The 15,818-nt window shown below is 34.0% G+C and overlaps 1 protein-coding gene across 3 annotated transcripts in view; it reads left to right on the top strand.

The window, feature by feature from the left end:
* Positions 1 to 2,251: 2,251 nt before the first annotated feature.
* The window catches only part of LOC129279566 (unconventional myosin-XVI-like), a 50,477-nt gene continuing 36,910 nt past the window's right edge, over positions 2,252 to 15,818 (top strand). The window contains exons 1-6 of one of the 3 annotated variants that reach the window (XM_064110835.1): positions 2,252 to 2,331; positions 3,691 to 4,977; positions 6,201 to 6,271; positions 7,928 to 8,071; positions 11,855 to 11,963; positions 15,357 to 15,481. In XM_064110835.1, coding sequence (XP_063966905.1) covers positions 4,884 to 4,977; positions 6,201 to 6,271; positions 7,928 to 8,071; positions 11,855 to 11,963; positions 15,357 to 15,481 — 543 coding nt within the window. In that variant the 5' untranslated portion in view covers positions 2,252 to 2,331; positions 3,691 to 4,883. Of the gene's footprint in view, positions 2,597 to 3,538; positions 4,978 to 6,200; positions 6,272 to 7,927; positions 8,072 to 11,854; positions 11,964 to 15,356; positions 15,482 to 15,818 lie in introns of all 3 variants that reach the window. The other 2 variants (XM_064110833.1, XM_064110834.1) reach the window with 2 other exon arrangements.

Genomic DNA, 15,818 nt, shown 5'->3' with positions numbered 1-15,818 from the left:
TTCGTAAAACAGCTTTATGAAACACCTATTAGATGACTTGTCTGAGGAATCCTCTACTGCTGTTGCATTCATCAGCGATCAGCCATATTCCTCTGGTCTTTGGTGTACATACTACCTGTCTGCTTGAGGCTATGGTGGCTTGGCATTTCTACATCTGTTTTTTTCTTTTCTTATCGGGATGCCATTTTACTTTTTGAGATGGATGATGTAATTTGCAGCCCGTCTGCGAGGGTTGATGGATTGAGCATCTCATCATGATGTCATCTCACCATACAGGCTGTTCAATTCATCTGGGTCTTTAACGGAGTAGAAGATTAAAAGACGAGATACCATTTACATTTTTTTTAAATCCATATTTTTCATACAGGTATCACTATTTATACTTTTATAGGTGTAGTTCTTACAACTTTTATTGGTTTTATCTCTTTTCCCTTGTTCCATTATCATTATTTCTCAATTTGTCTTGCAATATGGACCTGATTCCCTGCTTTATGGCAATATTTATTTTTAAACTTCTCTTGTCATATATTAAAGTAATGGTAATTTGATATTGAACTTGAATAAATTGGTTATTTTTGACATCCTATCTTTATTTCATGACATTTTTTTCAATTTATATTGTCAGATGGGTATTTGTGGGTTTTTTTTATTTGTTTTGTTATGTTTTTAAGAACTGAATAATTGTTATTTATTGTATGATTATTATAAATTTTCATTCAGTTTTTGAAGTTGTAAATTTCCTTAATATTGTTAGTATGATTTGAATATATATATTTTCTATATCTTTTTTGCTATTGTTATAAAATTCTAATTTTTGCTATCATCATAACCATTATTAGTGTTTTGTTTGAAGCCAAGACAACCTAGTACGTAGCATTCTATTTTGTTTGATTTATGATATGACACCCAAATGTCAATATTTGCCTCATTTACCCATGGATAGTCAGCTAGGTTAACTGAAAAAAAAATGAATCCATTGCCAACTTTAGAAGACTCCATTCTGCATGTTTGATAGTCTAGATATTCAGAATTATTTTTTCCTAATGTTATTGTTTGAATCTTTCCAGATTTGATGGAATTTGTTTGACAAAAAGAAATTAGTAATGGAGAATAATAAAGTGATGGTATCTATATCCAATTGAATATTTATAATCAACTTTGTGGAATTTGTTTGCAGATCAGAAAAAGTAGTCTATTGGAGAAGAAGAAAGAGAAAATAAAAATGTAACTATTTTGATGGAATTTGTTTGCAGATAGGAAATTACTCTTAAAGGAAACCAAAACCCAAGGAGAGAAGCAATCTTTTTGCAAAGAATAAAATGAGAGGAACAAATAAAAAAAAGGTTCATCAAAATCGGTTATGAAATAAGCAAGTTACAGACATTTAAAAGGTCTTGTTTTACTTTCTATGGGGATCCTCAAATTGGCAAACGTGCTTCAAAATGGCTGATTTTGTGGACAACTCTCCATTTGTTTTGTACACAAATTTTCAGATTTTCCCCTTTATTTTACATATTTCAAATGATCTCCTCCTGACCTTGACATATGTGGTGTGAATTATATTTTCCCATGACATATGTCGTGCTCAGAAGGAGGCAAGATGCAATTTGAAAGATAATGAGGAAAATCTGAAAAATTGTGTACAAAACAAATGGAGAGTTGTCCACAAAATCAGCAATTTTGAAGCACGTTTGCCAATTTGAGGATCCCCAGAGAAATTACAACAAGAGTTTTCAAACTCCCATGACTTGCTTATTTCATAACCGATTTTGATGAAACTTTTTTTAAATTGTTCCTCTCATTTTTACTCTTTGCAATAAGATTGCTTCTCTTCTTGGGTTTTGGTTCCCTTTAATGGAGGAGACGAAGAATTAATGATATGTATATCCAGATGAATATTTATCATTGATTTGATTTTTTGGCTTCCAGTGCCCCTCATGAGACCAGTTTATTGCTGAGTGAGCTTCCCTGGTTTAATATATTGGAAATGAATAAATAAATCTTTGCATACTCCGTAGGCCCTGTCATTCTTTTCTCCAAGATCTTTCATGGGTGCCTGTTTATCAAGACTAACCACCCAACCTTGTCTTAATGCTTCGGCTCTCGAAGACATCTTCCTCTAATAATAACCCTTATTGTTGATGTTTCTAATTGGCCGTGCTAAGTACACTGCTTCCTCCCTGACACTCCAAGATATTACTTTCTTTCAAAATCATAATACCTCTCCATTGCGTCTTCGTTAATATTTCTCACATGTTCTGTGACTGTGTCATCATCGTGGGGTTAGCTCGTTGGCAGCGGTGATGCTACCTAATAGAGCCTTGCGAGTTTGTATGTCTGACATTTGAAATACTGCTTTCCCTACAGGTGGTCGATAGTGACATCACAACTGTTTTTCTTCTCTCTCCTCTTGCCTTTTGAAATTAAGAGTTATTTTTGGATCGGTGATGCTCTAAATTTGATATTCTCTTCATAGTCTCCTGATAAGAGTTTAGTTTGGCGGTATCTACTGGTATTTCTGATCGTCGTACATCTTTCTGGTTCTGTGGATTGTGTATTTGGTCTTTCATTCAGAGGTTGCGGGTTCAAGTCCCTGGTCAGTGGGTATATCATCAGACACGGCTGTATTCTTGCAATCAAGGCAGAATAATAAAAGTGAATTACTTGCTACCAAGATTTCTGCATTGGATTGTACCTTGCGCTAATATTGAGTGCCGAGTTGAGAGATGCAATATATTGTGATAAGCAGTGATATATTGCACTCATCCATCTTTGCTGGATCATATTTTTTCTTTTTCTCATTGTTTATTTTAGTTATAGTTTTTTAAATGTCTTCTGAAATGCACTAATTAATATATATTTTGGAGAAGGGGATAGTCTAGTAGGATAAAATAATAATTTTTCACTCTAGTCCTTTGTTGATACAGGCTTTTGTCTTTTCTGTGAGTTAAGTACAAAAAGGAATATTCAGTATGCGATATTCAACCAATATAAATAATAGATTTTCCCTAATTTCATATCCAATTTATATTTTGAAAGTAAATAGAGAAATCAATGTTGTTGGTATCAACTTCCATGATCAATATATTACTGCTTGTAAAGCTACTAGTATATTATGTTTCATTCAAAGTACTATGTTCATATATTTTGTCTTTGATGTTTGAGATCTTAAATGGATTTTACTTATGATGTTGGAAACTTCTTTATTAATAAGATTCAGTATTATTAAGTGTCTCATGTGATAAGTGAAAAAACACAAATATTGCAAATTCAGATATCAAATTAATTGATGAAATATGAATTTTGTGAGAAGAGTTTAATTTTGAAATAGAGGGGCCTATATTATGATAATGAAGAAATTATTTTCATTTTTCATCAATCCATCGAGATGGATACTGTTCGCTCGAAGAAGTCATGCACTCCTTCATTGGTTAGAGCCATGATGATCATACCAGTCATGTCAATAGTCTATTGGGAGTTCAGCAAAGGTATCCCTTCAATCCAATTATTGTGTAATGTCATGCATTATTTAATTCAGTGAATCAAGATCTCAAGATCTTCAGAAGGATTTATGAAGGAGGAGAATGTTACTCCTGCGTCATCACGCAATGGTGTTGTTCCGCAGCAGCAACATTTGTTTTTCTCTCTACATAGTGGATACATCTTTATCTTTTTTTTTACCGTGATCAGGGACACATGCTATGAAGAAAATTCACTCGACCTCAGTCATGTCTCCATGGTTTGGAGAAATCAACAGCTTCTGACGGGGAAGGCATCATTTGATTTTTCTCTTTACAACGCTCCAGGAAGATTGTTCGTGCAAAGGAGTGTTTCATCAACATATTTAATCTGACAAGTTGCCGTATCTGTTAACTTTCCTTGAGTTTGATTGGCTGAGAAACACAGGTGTCTGAATGTTACTATTGTAACAAAAAGAATAAAACTGACTTGGTTGGATAAGATATCGTACAGGCAAAGCAAGACAAGAGGAAGAGAGGTTCTTTGATATCAAGGATATTGTTCAAGCATCTGTGACCACTGAATTGAGATATTACAGAATTCTTTTATCAGTATTTATCAGTTAAGGAAAAGTAGTGTTAAGAAGTCATCATCTGGTACTGATTGGCTCTTATTAAAACAAACCCCACTGGAATATCACAGAATTCAGTTGTCAACTTCTAACTCTTTAGGTGGATGGCTGCTTTTGACTACTGAATCTCAGGATCACCCATATAATTGTAACATATAATATATTGACCAGATCATTCTCCTGCTAGACCACTTCAAAATTAAACTGCAGCCAGGATTGGGTGAGAAGGACTGCAGGATCGGTAATGTGTGGAAAGCTCCCTTTGCTCTCCATTTTGGTCGTCTCCAGTGAATGTTTGGTTTTAAATTTTAAATTTGGAGATGTCAGTCAAGGCCGGTGTACTTGCTTTGATAGCAATAGTATGGATCCGCGGATGCAGATTGACCGGTCTCTTGATCAAGTGACTTTTGTTTTAGAAGCGATTAAGTGCAGCATGGATCAGTGAACTACACCTTGAGTAGTGCTATTCCCTATTTGAATGATGAAATGGCACTTGTTGTGAAAGGAGCAATGATAAAGGTTAGGTGGCAAAACTAGGAGGAAATTCAACTGAGTTGTTATAAAAGGGCATCTTGCTTCGATCTTTTGAGAAACTAAGATCACCATGCCTTGAAACAATCTCTGAGAAACAATATCATCAAACAGAATGTTATTTTTACTTCTTTTATGAAGAACTTTGTTGTACCACAGATGTCAATTGATTTTATTAACGAGTGATCAAACTTTTAGAGGATGCATTAAGACTAGAGCTAGTCTCATGCACCAGACTCCAGTTTGTGTGCTTTGAGTGACAATGAATTGCACCTGTAAGACAAGCAATAAGAACAAAACACACCACATTACTGTTGACTGTTCAGTGGAGTCTAAGGAACATTCTACATCAGTTGGTAAGTGAAAGGTTGATAGGAAAGGAAAGCTGGAGAAAGAGAAAGGAGAATTTGGAAATCACTTTGTGGGGGAAGGAGAGAGAAAACTTTGTTTTGGGGTTGATTGGATGGATAGATGGATGGATTGATGGATGGATGGGTGGATGGATAGATTGATGGATGGAAAAGTGATTGATTGATTGATCAAGTGAATGAGTGATTAATTTGTTACATGATTAGTTGATTATTGAAAATTGATATTAAACAAATTAATTTATTGATTGATTAGTTGATTTCATTATTTTCAGAATATTTGTTTACATGATTTAGTATTCATAAATTGATTGATTGAAGCATTGACTGATTGATGATCAAGTACTATATTTATCAATTTAATATGTATTAGCTTGATTTGCTAGTCAATTGATAAATAATTGTCGGAGAGAATGTAAATATTTTACTTGCATATTTTTTTGTTTTAAAACATGTATTTTCATGCTCGAAATAATGGAAATGAATGTCTTGTTGCTTTTTCTTATATTATTGAATAATCAAATTGTTTTGAATTGGTGAGATGATTTTATTTGATCAATGATATTAACATCATATCAAATACTGCTCCCTTGCAACCTCCCGTGTTATGAAGCAGTACATAACAACACGGTCATTCAAGTTCAAATTTATTCAATTTCAAAATCCATAAACATTAAAGAAAAAATCATGATAATATATGCATTTAAAATAATTGTCTCATCTTTGTTCTTTCTTTTTTTTTTTTTTTTTCTTTCTTTCTTTCTTTCTTTCTTTCTTTCTTTCTTTCTTTCTTTCTTTCTTTCTTTCTTTCTTTCTTCCTTCCTTCCTTCCTTCCTTCCTTCCTTCCTTCCTTCCTTCCTTCCTTCCTTCCTTCCTTCCTTCCTTCCTTCCTTCCTTCCTTCCTTCCTTCCTTCCTTCCTTCCTTCCTTCCTTCCTTCCTTCCTTCCTTCCTTCCTTCCTTCCTTCCTTCCTTCCTTCCTTCCTTCCTTCCTTCCTTCCTTCCTTCCTTCCTTCCTTCCTTCCTTCCTTCCTTCCTTCCTTCCTTCCTTCCTTCCTTCCTTCCTTCCTTCCTTCCTTCCTTCCTTCCTTCCTTCCTTCCTTCCTTCCTTCCTTCCTTCCTTCCTTCCTTCCTTCCTTCCTTCCTTCCTTCCTTCCTTCCTTCCTTCCTTCCTTCCTTCCTTTTCTTCTTTTCTTCTTTTTCCTCCTGACAGTATTAACTCTGTTGGATCAAAATGGAGACCCAAATACAGCATCAGAGAGCGGAGTTACTCTTCTTCATCAGGTATCATTCGATCACAGAAATAATATTTCAGAAATAGGTCTGTTTGCGGTATTTTGTGGAGGGAGACAGAGGCAAAAGGGAAGTTAAATGACATGTGTTTTGGAGGGGCAAAGCAGGGCAGGATGGAGACGAGAGAAGATTAAATTAAATACAAAATAAATAACAGAATGATCAAGCAATGGGATGCAAATCCTCAACAAAAATAGATGATTTAATTTAATATGTGAGCTTTATTTCATTGTAATGTATTAAAGCATATATATATATATATATATATATACACACACACACACACCCATATATATATATCTTTCTACATCTACAATTAAGGCGAATTTTTTTGTCTTCTTTCAATGTTGGAAATGCGCCTTAACGCTCCCTACCTTCGACTTAACGTCTAAATGTGTATTATAACGGAATAAACCCATTCATAGACTTCGCCCTTACATAGGATGTATGCATATATATATATGTAATTATATATGCATAGATTTTCCATCCACCTGATAAAGATATTGGTTTGAACAACTTAGTGTCAACAAAATTAAATAGTTCTCAAAATCCCCAAGAGAATCTTAGAAAGAATAAAAAATATCATATGAAATAAATTTGAAGATTAATATCCGTTGACATTTCCACCTTCCAGTACACGCTCTACTGCTATTTATCGAGTTTTCCTCTTCACTGTTCATGGTCGATTTGACTCTTTTGTTGTATCATGCAATAGTATCGAATAAAAGTGATATTCAAGCGAGTGCCTTAATTCCATCCATATCGCCATGGTAGCCAAACTGATTACCATGGTAATGCAGTCTCAAGAAGTCAGAGTGGAATTTCCAAGTGAAATTTCTCTGATGGAGCACAGTAGTGGTAACAATAAGCCATTTCTCAAAGAACACCCTGTCTCTGTAGAGATTGCTGTTTGCATTCCTCCTTTATTCTGATATTTTTTTCTTTCATCATTAGTGAAGTCTTTGATTTGATGAATGGCAAAGCGAGAATGGTTGCTAGGTAATGGCCACAAGTAGATTTAAATTTAAAGAACTCATTTCCCAAAGCAAACATGGCTTTGCAAGAGGAATATCTGGGTGCCCAAAGGCTGAAAGAGATTTTTCGAAGGAAATGGAATACAGAAAAAAAGGTTTAGCTTTATATGATATTAAAGCTGGTTGATATGCTTGCCATCTGAAGGATTGTGATTTTTATAATCATTTATATTTTTTATTTTTGATAAGTTTTAAAGACATTGATACATGGCAATTAGGGAACTTCAAAGATTAGAACAAGTTTGTTTGGATATATTTGGTGTATTGTGTTTTGGCTTTTTGTAGCCCTTTACTTTACTTAAATTGAATATAAAAAACAACAGAAATAAATAAAAAAGTATTTAGAAAAATATTACTGCACTATTATACTCAGAATGTTGTAACTTGTGTTAGGGGTTAAACGCGCTCTGTGTAAAGATTTTTTTTTTGAAATGAGTGAATTTGTAAATTATCATTCCTAAGGCATAAACATTCACATCAATAATTAGATTTCTTTAACTGATACTGTATGCTCGTTTCCTTCTAAACTTGCATCCCGAATACAATTATTCAGAACTGTTTGTGTCTATTTTCCATCCATGCGTTCTTTTTTTTTTTTTTGGCCCTCTAGTGCTGTATGGATGACAATCTCTCTGTTGCCGAGATTCTCGTACAGAAGGGAGCTGACGTCAACCAAAAGGATGAAGATCAGTGGACACCCCTTCACTCTGCCTGTGCCTGTGATTCTACAGAGATTGTACAACTCCTCCTAAATGTAAGTTTTGAAAGAAGAAAAAAAATTCCGGGGGAAATAAGTGTCACTAAAATAAATTTAATAAAAGTAAGTGTCACTTAAACTCACATTTGGATTCCAGTTGCATCTGGTTTATAATGCATCAACGCATTTGTTAGGTCGTGCACAGAGGGTGCCTGCTACCACCTAATCAATTCAATTCAACATTTCTTTTTTATCAAAGGTTAAACATTAATACATACCTGAAATCTAACATATATTGGAGGTGTTAACTACATTTAGTAAGGAAAGCTTGTAACAAGTGCACCTTAAAAACATAAAGACAATAAAGACACAATACTTTAAAATGACATCAACAAGAATATTCATTATATGTATATATTGATTGATTGATTGCTTTTATTTCTGCATTCAGTATATCAGATATAAGTTTACAAGGTAATGTTTACAAATGTGTTATATCACATATAGGTTTATCTAATTGTAGTAGAAGTAGAAGAAGTAGAAGAAGTAGTAGAATCATCATCAACATCAATATGATTATCATTTTGGTGCAAGCAGAAATTAAGGAGACTATTACTAATGCACTGGCCGAGATTAATTGCATTTACAAGTATCTTGATTCTCTTGATATGCATGAAAGATCAGACTAATTTGTCACTTGGGATTTGAAGATTACTGTCTAATCTTCATAACCTTTCATCAAGATAGTGGTTACATGAAATAGTTCACTTGATAATGCAAATACTGTAATGCTGAAGAGTTGGATCAGATAATTAGAAACTCCCCAAGTAATTTAGCATATTTCCAAAGTGTTGGGATAAACATTTTACATGCTATGAGGGAATGAATAATATGTAAATTGCAGTTGTTTTTTCTTCATTATTGTTTATATAACAGAGGTGAATATTTTTGTATTCACCAAAGTAAATATTTTTTGAAAATCTATTTTGTATCTATTTATTTTTTTTGTATTTGATAGTTTCCTTTAATTGATATTTTAGTTATTTCAGATTGTAAGACCAGTTGGTGTGTGTGTCAGTATTTCTTAATTATCAAATCAAGTAGAATGTTGAGTTTATTGCATCATAAAAACCTATAGGGTTTGCTTTTTGCTCTATTGCATTTTACCCTCATTAGTTGCTGCAGAGGATTGAGTAATTTGATTGTTACTCTCTCTCTCTTCCTATATTACTCTCTCGTTTTTTAATCTTTTGTGCTTTGCCTTATCTCCTTAAATCTCACCTCTCTTCATTTTCATGCCCCTCTGTTTTCCTATGATCATACCTTTTAAAGGACAAGTCCACCCCAACAAAAAGTTGATTTGAATAAAAAGAGAAAAATCCAACAAGCATAACACTGAAAATTTCATCAAAATCGGATGTATAATAAGAAAGTTATGACATTTTAAAGATTTGCTTAATTTCACAAAACAGTGATATGCACATCCTGGCTGGTATGCAAATGAGGAGACTATGACATCATCCACTCACTATTTATTTTGTATTTTATTATATGAAATATGAAATATTCTAATTTTCTTCTCATTGTCAAGTGATACAACAATTAATTCCTCCCTGACCATTTGGAATTAGCATTGTTTAATACTATATGGTTCATTCAAGTTGGTCCTTATTGTCAAATCTATAAAAAATGAAATATTGTATAATTCAAACAATAAAAAACAAAATAAATAGTGAGTAATGGACATCATCAACTGACTAACCTAGTTGTGCATATCACTGTTTTGTGAAAATAAGCGAAACTTAAAAATGTCATAACTTTCTTATTTTACATTTAATTTTGATGAAATTTTCAGCACTATGCTAGTTTGATTTTTCTCTATTTATTCAAGTCAGCATTTTTCTGTGTTGGTCTTGACCTTTAAGATAGGTGTGGGGGGGGGGGCCTTGACATTTCATTCCTAAAATTTTCAAACCACATTTTGGAAATAATAAATTTCCACCAACTAACACTTTTGTTCCAGATCCTTCAATTTTTTTTTTAAGAATATGCCTCAAATTCAGCTTGGATGCTTTACGTCCTTGTTTGTATGTGATTTGAAACATTTTACATATCTGTGTCCTACCCCCCCCCCCTTTCCCAAAATATATCTGCATACATCATGCATACATCATGGATACAATTTGTGGGAACAGAATGACTTTGTGGACATACATGGAGGGCTGTTTAGTATTAAAACCTTTCCTTACTAAAGACTTAATTGAAAATTAAATTTGCCAGATCATGCCCTTCTGCGATTCTAACTTTTGTCTTTTACATTTTTCATTACCCTCATCATCACTTTGCTTGTCCTTTCTCATCAATCTAAGTAGGCAGGTTCACACGAAAAAAAAATCATTATTAAGATGATTCATACTTTGAATCGGGAAGGATGAACAATAATGTGCATATTTTTTTTAATATTGAAATTTTAACTTTAAGCTCTACCCATTATTGTAAGTATCAGATATGAAGTCATATATTAAACACAATGTGTATTTTATGATACTTTTTGTTTTAGAGAAGAATCTTTAAATCTACCTAAATTTGATACAGACTTTGATTCCTATAACTACATCAATGCCATTGTAGATGTAACAAGAGAGTTATGTTTTTTTGTATCTGTGACGTCCATATATCTCGTAAATCTAAATGCCATAAATTCAGTACTTTTAAACAAGCATGATTTTAAAATACTATAGAAGGGGAATGAAATGATGTGACTGATGATATAACCCCTGCACAAATGGAGTCACTTTCAATTTTTTTTTAATGTTTTTTTTTTAATAGATTTATGTCACATGACATAAAGAGAAGCTGCTCATCTGTGACATCACAAAATTAAAACTTTAAAAATTCATAAATTGGTATTCAGAGATTTTTATCAAACTCTTATGATGATGATGCTTGTTCTGTCTTTGACTTTGTAATTAATGTGGCACCATGTAAACATACCCCTTTTCACGATGATGATGATGAAATTAGATCAAGCTGGCGGACCTGTTCCCATGTCCTGAATAAGATTATCTCATTATAGCCGTCGATTGATTTAGTTTTAGAAGGCACAGCTTTTTACACTTGTCACAATATTTCAACACTGGATACTCATGCTTAGTACATGACGACTGCTAAGACTATGTAACTGGATGTCGGATTCGAAATGATAATCCTTTATTTTGATGATTTTCTTGGTTTCCGTATACTTCAGTGGAATTTTATGTTTATTCTTTTTTGAAGAATAATTGAAGAAATAAAGGGGTAAGTATTTAATATATTTTCTTTGAGCATAATTCAAGTCACTTAGGAAATCATGGTTTCTCTTGCACAACATTTTTTGACTTGCTGTCCAAACAAACGAGGAACTTAACTCTGTTTTCTGGTAATAATAAAGTACTACTGGGTAGGCTTTTGAAAAAATGTCAACCAACAAAAATGTTGTCCATGGGTGAATTATAGGTGAAAATGCTGCATGTCGTAAAGAGATTTTCTGTACTACACACCACATTTTCATCTCTAATTCACCCATTTCTTGATGGTTCAAGATACCCACAAGTACTTCATTATTACCTCCAAACAAATTGAAATTCCTCGTTTGTTTTCTCAGGAGGTTGAAAAAATGTTGTGAAAATTGCTGATTTTTCTAGCATTTAATCCCCCTAATAGGATAAGAAGAAACTGCAAATGTATCTCCTATGTGTTAAGCAGGCACATCATTATTGAAAGACAATATTATCAGTGTTTGATTGCTACTCTACACACGTTACAACTGATGGATCCTTTTTTCCACTCCCCCCTCTATAGAATGGAGCCGATCCCACCCTGATAGACGTCGATGGTAGTATCCCATCAGATCAAGCACCTGCAGGTTCAGAAACCAAGATGGTCATTGAAACACATATGAAAGACAATGGTAAGAGATCTGAATATTAGGACAATGGGATGTCTAGAAGGATTAAGAAGATCTCTCTACCGTTTGTCTGGGGGAAGCTGGTCATGTTTGGAAAGGAAAGTGATTGATTTTACAGTATGTTCAAGCTTGTTATGATGCTTTAGAGCTCCTTGGAGATCTTGACGATTGATAATATAATCTGTATCCTGCTGTATTTTTACCTTCCAACTAAAAAAGTGTAGAAAATGTTGTTGGTTGATGGATTGATTGATTTATCAATTTTATTTCTCATGATAAAACTGAAATGGTACAAAACGTGAATAATAGAATGAAAAACAATTAACACTTTGTGCATATTGTGAAATTAGATTCACAAGAAAAACACTACAAAAGCTGTAAATAAAGCTTGAGAATGATATTGATTCTTAATGAAAATTAATTGACCACCAATCAGCTATAGTACACTCTCTTCTTAAAATGGTGCTCTGGGGTGAAAATGTTTATATCTAAATGAATAGAGTAAAATTCACAGAGCAAAATGCTGAAAATCTCATCAAAATTGGATAACAAATTATGAAGAATTGAATATCAAAGTTTAGCAATATTTTGTGAAACAGTTATATGCATGTCATGAATATTCATTAGGTGGGCTGATGATGTCACATCCCCACTTTCCCTTTTCTTACATTATTACATCAAACCATAGTTGTTTCATTTTTTCATACATGTGTAAACTGTGTCTCCAGTATGATGAAATAAGTTGCAGCAATAAATAACTACTGCTCTTAATATCAGTTGTCAATCCAATTGTTTTAGTTCTTGGTAGAATCATTTTTAATATACCTGATTTCATGTAATGAAATACAAAAGAACAAGTGAGGATAAGACATCATCAGCCCACCTAATGAATACTCATAAAGACATGCGTAGAACTGTTCCACCGGAATAATGCAAATCTTTCAAATTGAATAGCCTCGTCATTTGTTATCCGATTTTGATCAAATTTTCAGCATTTTGCTCTGTGAATTTTACTCTATTCATTTAGATATAAATATCTTTAATCTGGAGCATCCCATTAATAAAGGCGCTCTGAACCCTTGCAGTTAGTTATTGTATCAGAGAGCTACATGTACAGTGTATATGTGATGACTGCATTGATCTTTTTATCAGATGTTGAATTCAAAGAAAGAATGGTTAATCTTAAGAATGTACCAAAAATTTGATACTGGCTTTATCAAGCAAAAGTTGCAAAAATATGTTTTACAGCCACATTACAGTAGTAAAGTACTGTGCAGGGATATCTGTAAATTACAATTAAGCTGATATTGATATTTATTTTTATTTATTTATTTTTTCTTTGATGTGAAAATATTCACATTTCCAAGGGTGAAACAATCATTGACAGATTGTTTTATGTTTATATAGAAGTTAGACTTTGTTTTAATCAAATCCAATTCAATATTCATTTGATACAGTGCCTATTCTAGTAACAAAGCACTGCACACACTTCTCCATGTTTGGGCCACAAAAACAATAATTCAACACCTCAGAATGATCTGCTTAGTCCATGCAACTCATTGTCCTCTTAGCAAAATAGACGGGATTTAACAAATGATCTGAAAATGATCAGTTTCAGATGGATCAATTCAGCCGTGTATGATTATCAATACCATGGATGGATTGCACAATATGCCATAGGACAGTAATTTTCCTTGACAATTTGGTCCTCCGAGATGAATGATTTCCTGTTTGATGAGAACAAAGATATCCAATCAAGGATCACCGGAAGTATGGGTTAATCAGTTTGCCAAGTAGCTGTGATGTAGTTTCGTCTTATTGTATGATGATGGCGTAAGGTTGGCAAGAATCAATACATTGCAGGGGTTATTTCTGTTTGGAAAGGATTTCTAATCTTTTTTCCCTGACATATGTAGAGGGTATTCATGTTAACTTCATAAATGATCCACTTCCTTTGTGAAATTAATGTAATTTTTGCCTAGCAACACAATGTCTTCTTTTCAACATATCAGAAATCATATTGAATTCTCAAGAGACATGTGGAATCAGATTTGACACCTGTGTATGGTATTTACAAAAAATGCTAATTTATTTCATCCCTTCATTTATGAATGGAATAAAATAAAGGCGATGTAGTAATAGCCGATATTTTTGGAATAATCGATTGAGATTCTTATTCAAAACTTCCATTCTTGAACACCTCTGTCTTTCTCACTGCTGCCAGGTGCACCCCTCACCATTTATACCCCTCCCCAATCATTAGAGTTGACATTACTTCATGCCACTCCACTCTACTCCATTGGTATTTTTATTTACCCTCCTTACCCTGACTGCCTTCCTATATTTCTGACATAGTTTTATATACCAATCAATTATTCTTGGAATCCCTTGTTATTACCTACCCCTCTTAACTTTCTGCAACTCTTTATGATTGGCCTCCACTCTCATTGCACCCCTCTCATATCCTACCCACCCTCATATCAGTAACACCCCTTACCCCTAATCTTATAAATCGAATCCCTTATCCCTTCCCGTACCTCTACCTCATTAAACCATGTGATGATTTCATCACACAGGCACCGTGCAACTCTTTGCGGTGAGGAAGAAAATCTCAATTAATTCAAAGCCCCCAAACTAAGACTTTGAGGGTGTAGGTTGCTTGTTATGACGGTGTTCAGAAGATATGTCTCTATCAGCTGTTCTGCGGCAGGGAGAGGGGGAGGAGAGCGGTTCCATACTCCAAGGAAAAAACAGCTCAAGGGGGCTAAAAATATAACAGTTGGGGAATCTCTGAAATGGATGGTGCAGGAAGAGAAGACATTGTGGCACCTCATCATTGAGGTGCTTAGACAAAACTTTTACAAGAGAGACAGGGATCTGACTAAAGAGTTGAAATCACTTTTTGGAAACAACTTTAGTTTAACCTGGATTGATGGATCGATTTGACAAGGGCCATTCAACTTTTCAATCAAGGATTACTACTACCAATTTATTTCTTCATTAGATACTGCAGCACCTCCTTTTTGACTCTATGTTTACGCAAACAGTCTCATATTCCCTCATGTAGATGTTGAAGTCAATATACAATTCAGGATTATCTTTCATCAGAATATCTCTAGGATTAGAGGCAGTTTGAAAATTAATACTCATTTATGAGAGGATGAAAATTTGATTCCATGAATGAAAATGGAGTCATCAAGGAAAGCGTATATGTTTCGAGAGTATAGCGCTCCGGTCTTCTTGTTATTAAAGACTTTGCAAGGAACCAGTAAGTATTCTAACCCTTATCGGAGAATGGTATTGCACTTGTATATTAAAGTTTGAATGGAATCGAATTGAGTTAATGGAGCGGTTGAAACTGCTAAGTATGTTCATCTCTCTCTTTTTTGCTTCAAGGATTTGATGATGTCGCTGTCAAGAACATCAAGAAGAAGGAAGCGAAGCGGATGCTGGCCGATGTCAAAGACTTCATCGCAACGGGTGGAAACGTGAATACTGCCAACAATCGTGGAACAACTCTTGTGAGTATAAAAATCATTTCAATCAGTCTCTATAGAGTTCTAACGATACCAAGGCATACCAGGATACTGAAAGGTAGATTACTGTTAACTATAAAAGAATATTAGCAGGGTATACCATGGGGTCATGTCCAATCAACCATTAAGAAGTGGATGGACAGCAGTATATGCTACCATGGACTATAGGAGCTGTAACACCCGGTGGGTATTTCACAAAGATTTAAATATGACTTAGAGTCGCACTTAAATGCCTAGTTGCGTGCATTTAAGTGAAACTCTAGGTCATACTTTAATCTTTGTGAAACTCCCCCCTGGTGGATGTTTCATAAAGCTATTCGTA

Source organism: Lytechinus pictus, chromosome 16 (genome assembly GCF_037042905.1).
Source record: "Lytechinus pictus isolate F3 Inbred chromosome 16, Lp3.0, whole genome shotgun sequence".
NCBI lineage: Eukaryota > Metazoa > Echinodermata > Echinoidea > Temnopleuroida > Toxopneustidae > Lytechinus > Lytechinus pictus.
This window is presented reverse-complemented; position numbering and strand designations above follow the sequence as displayed.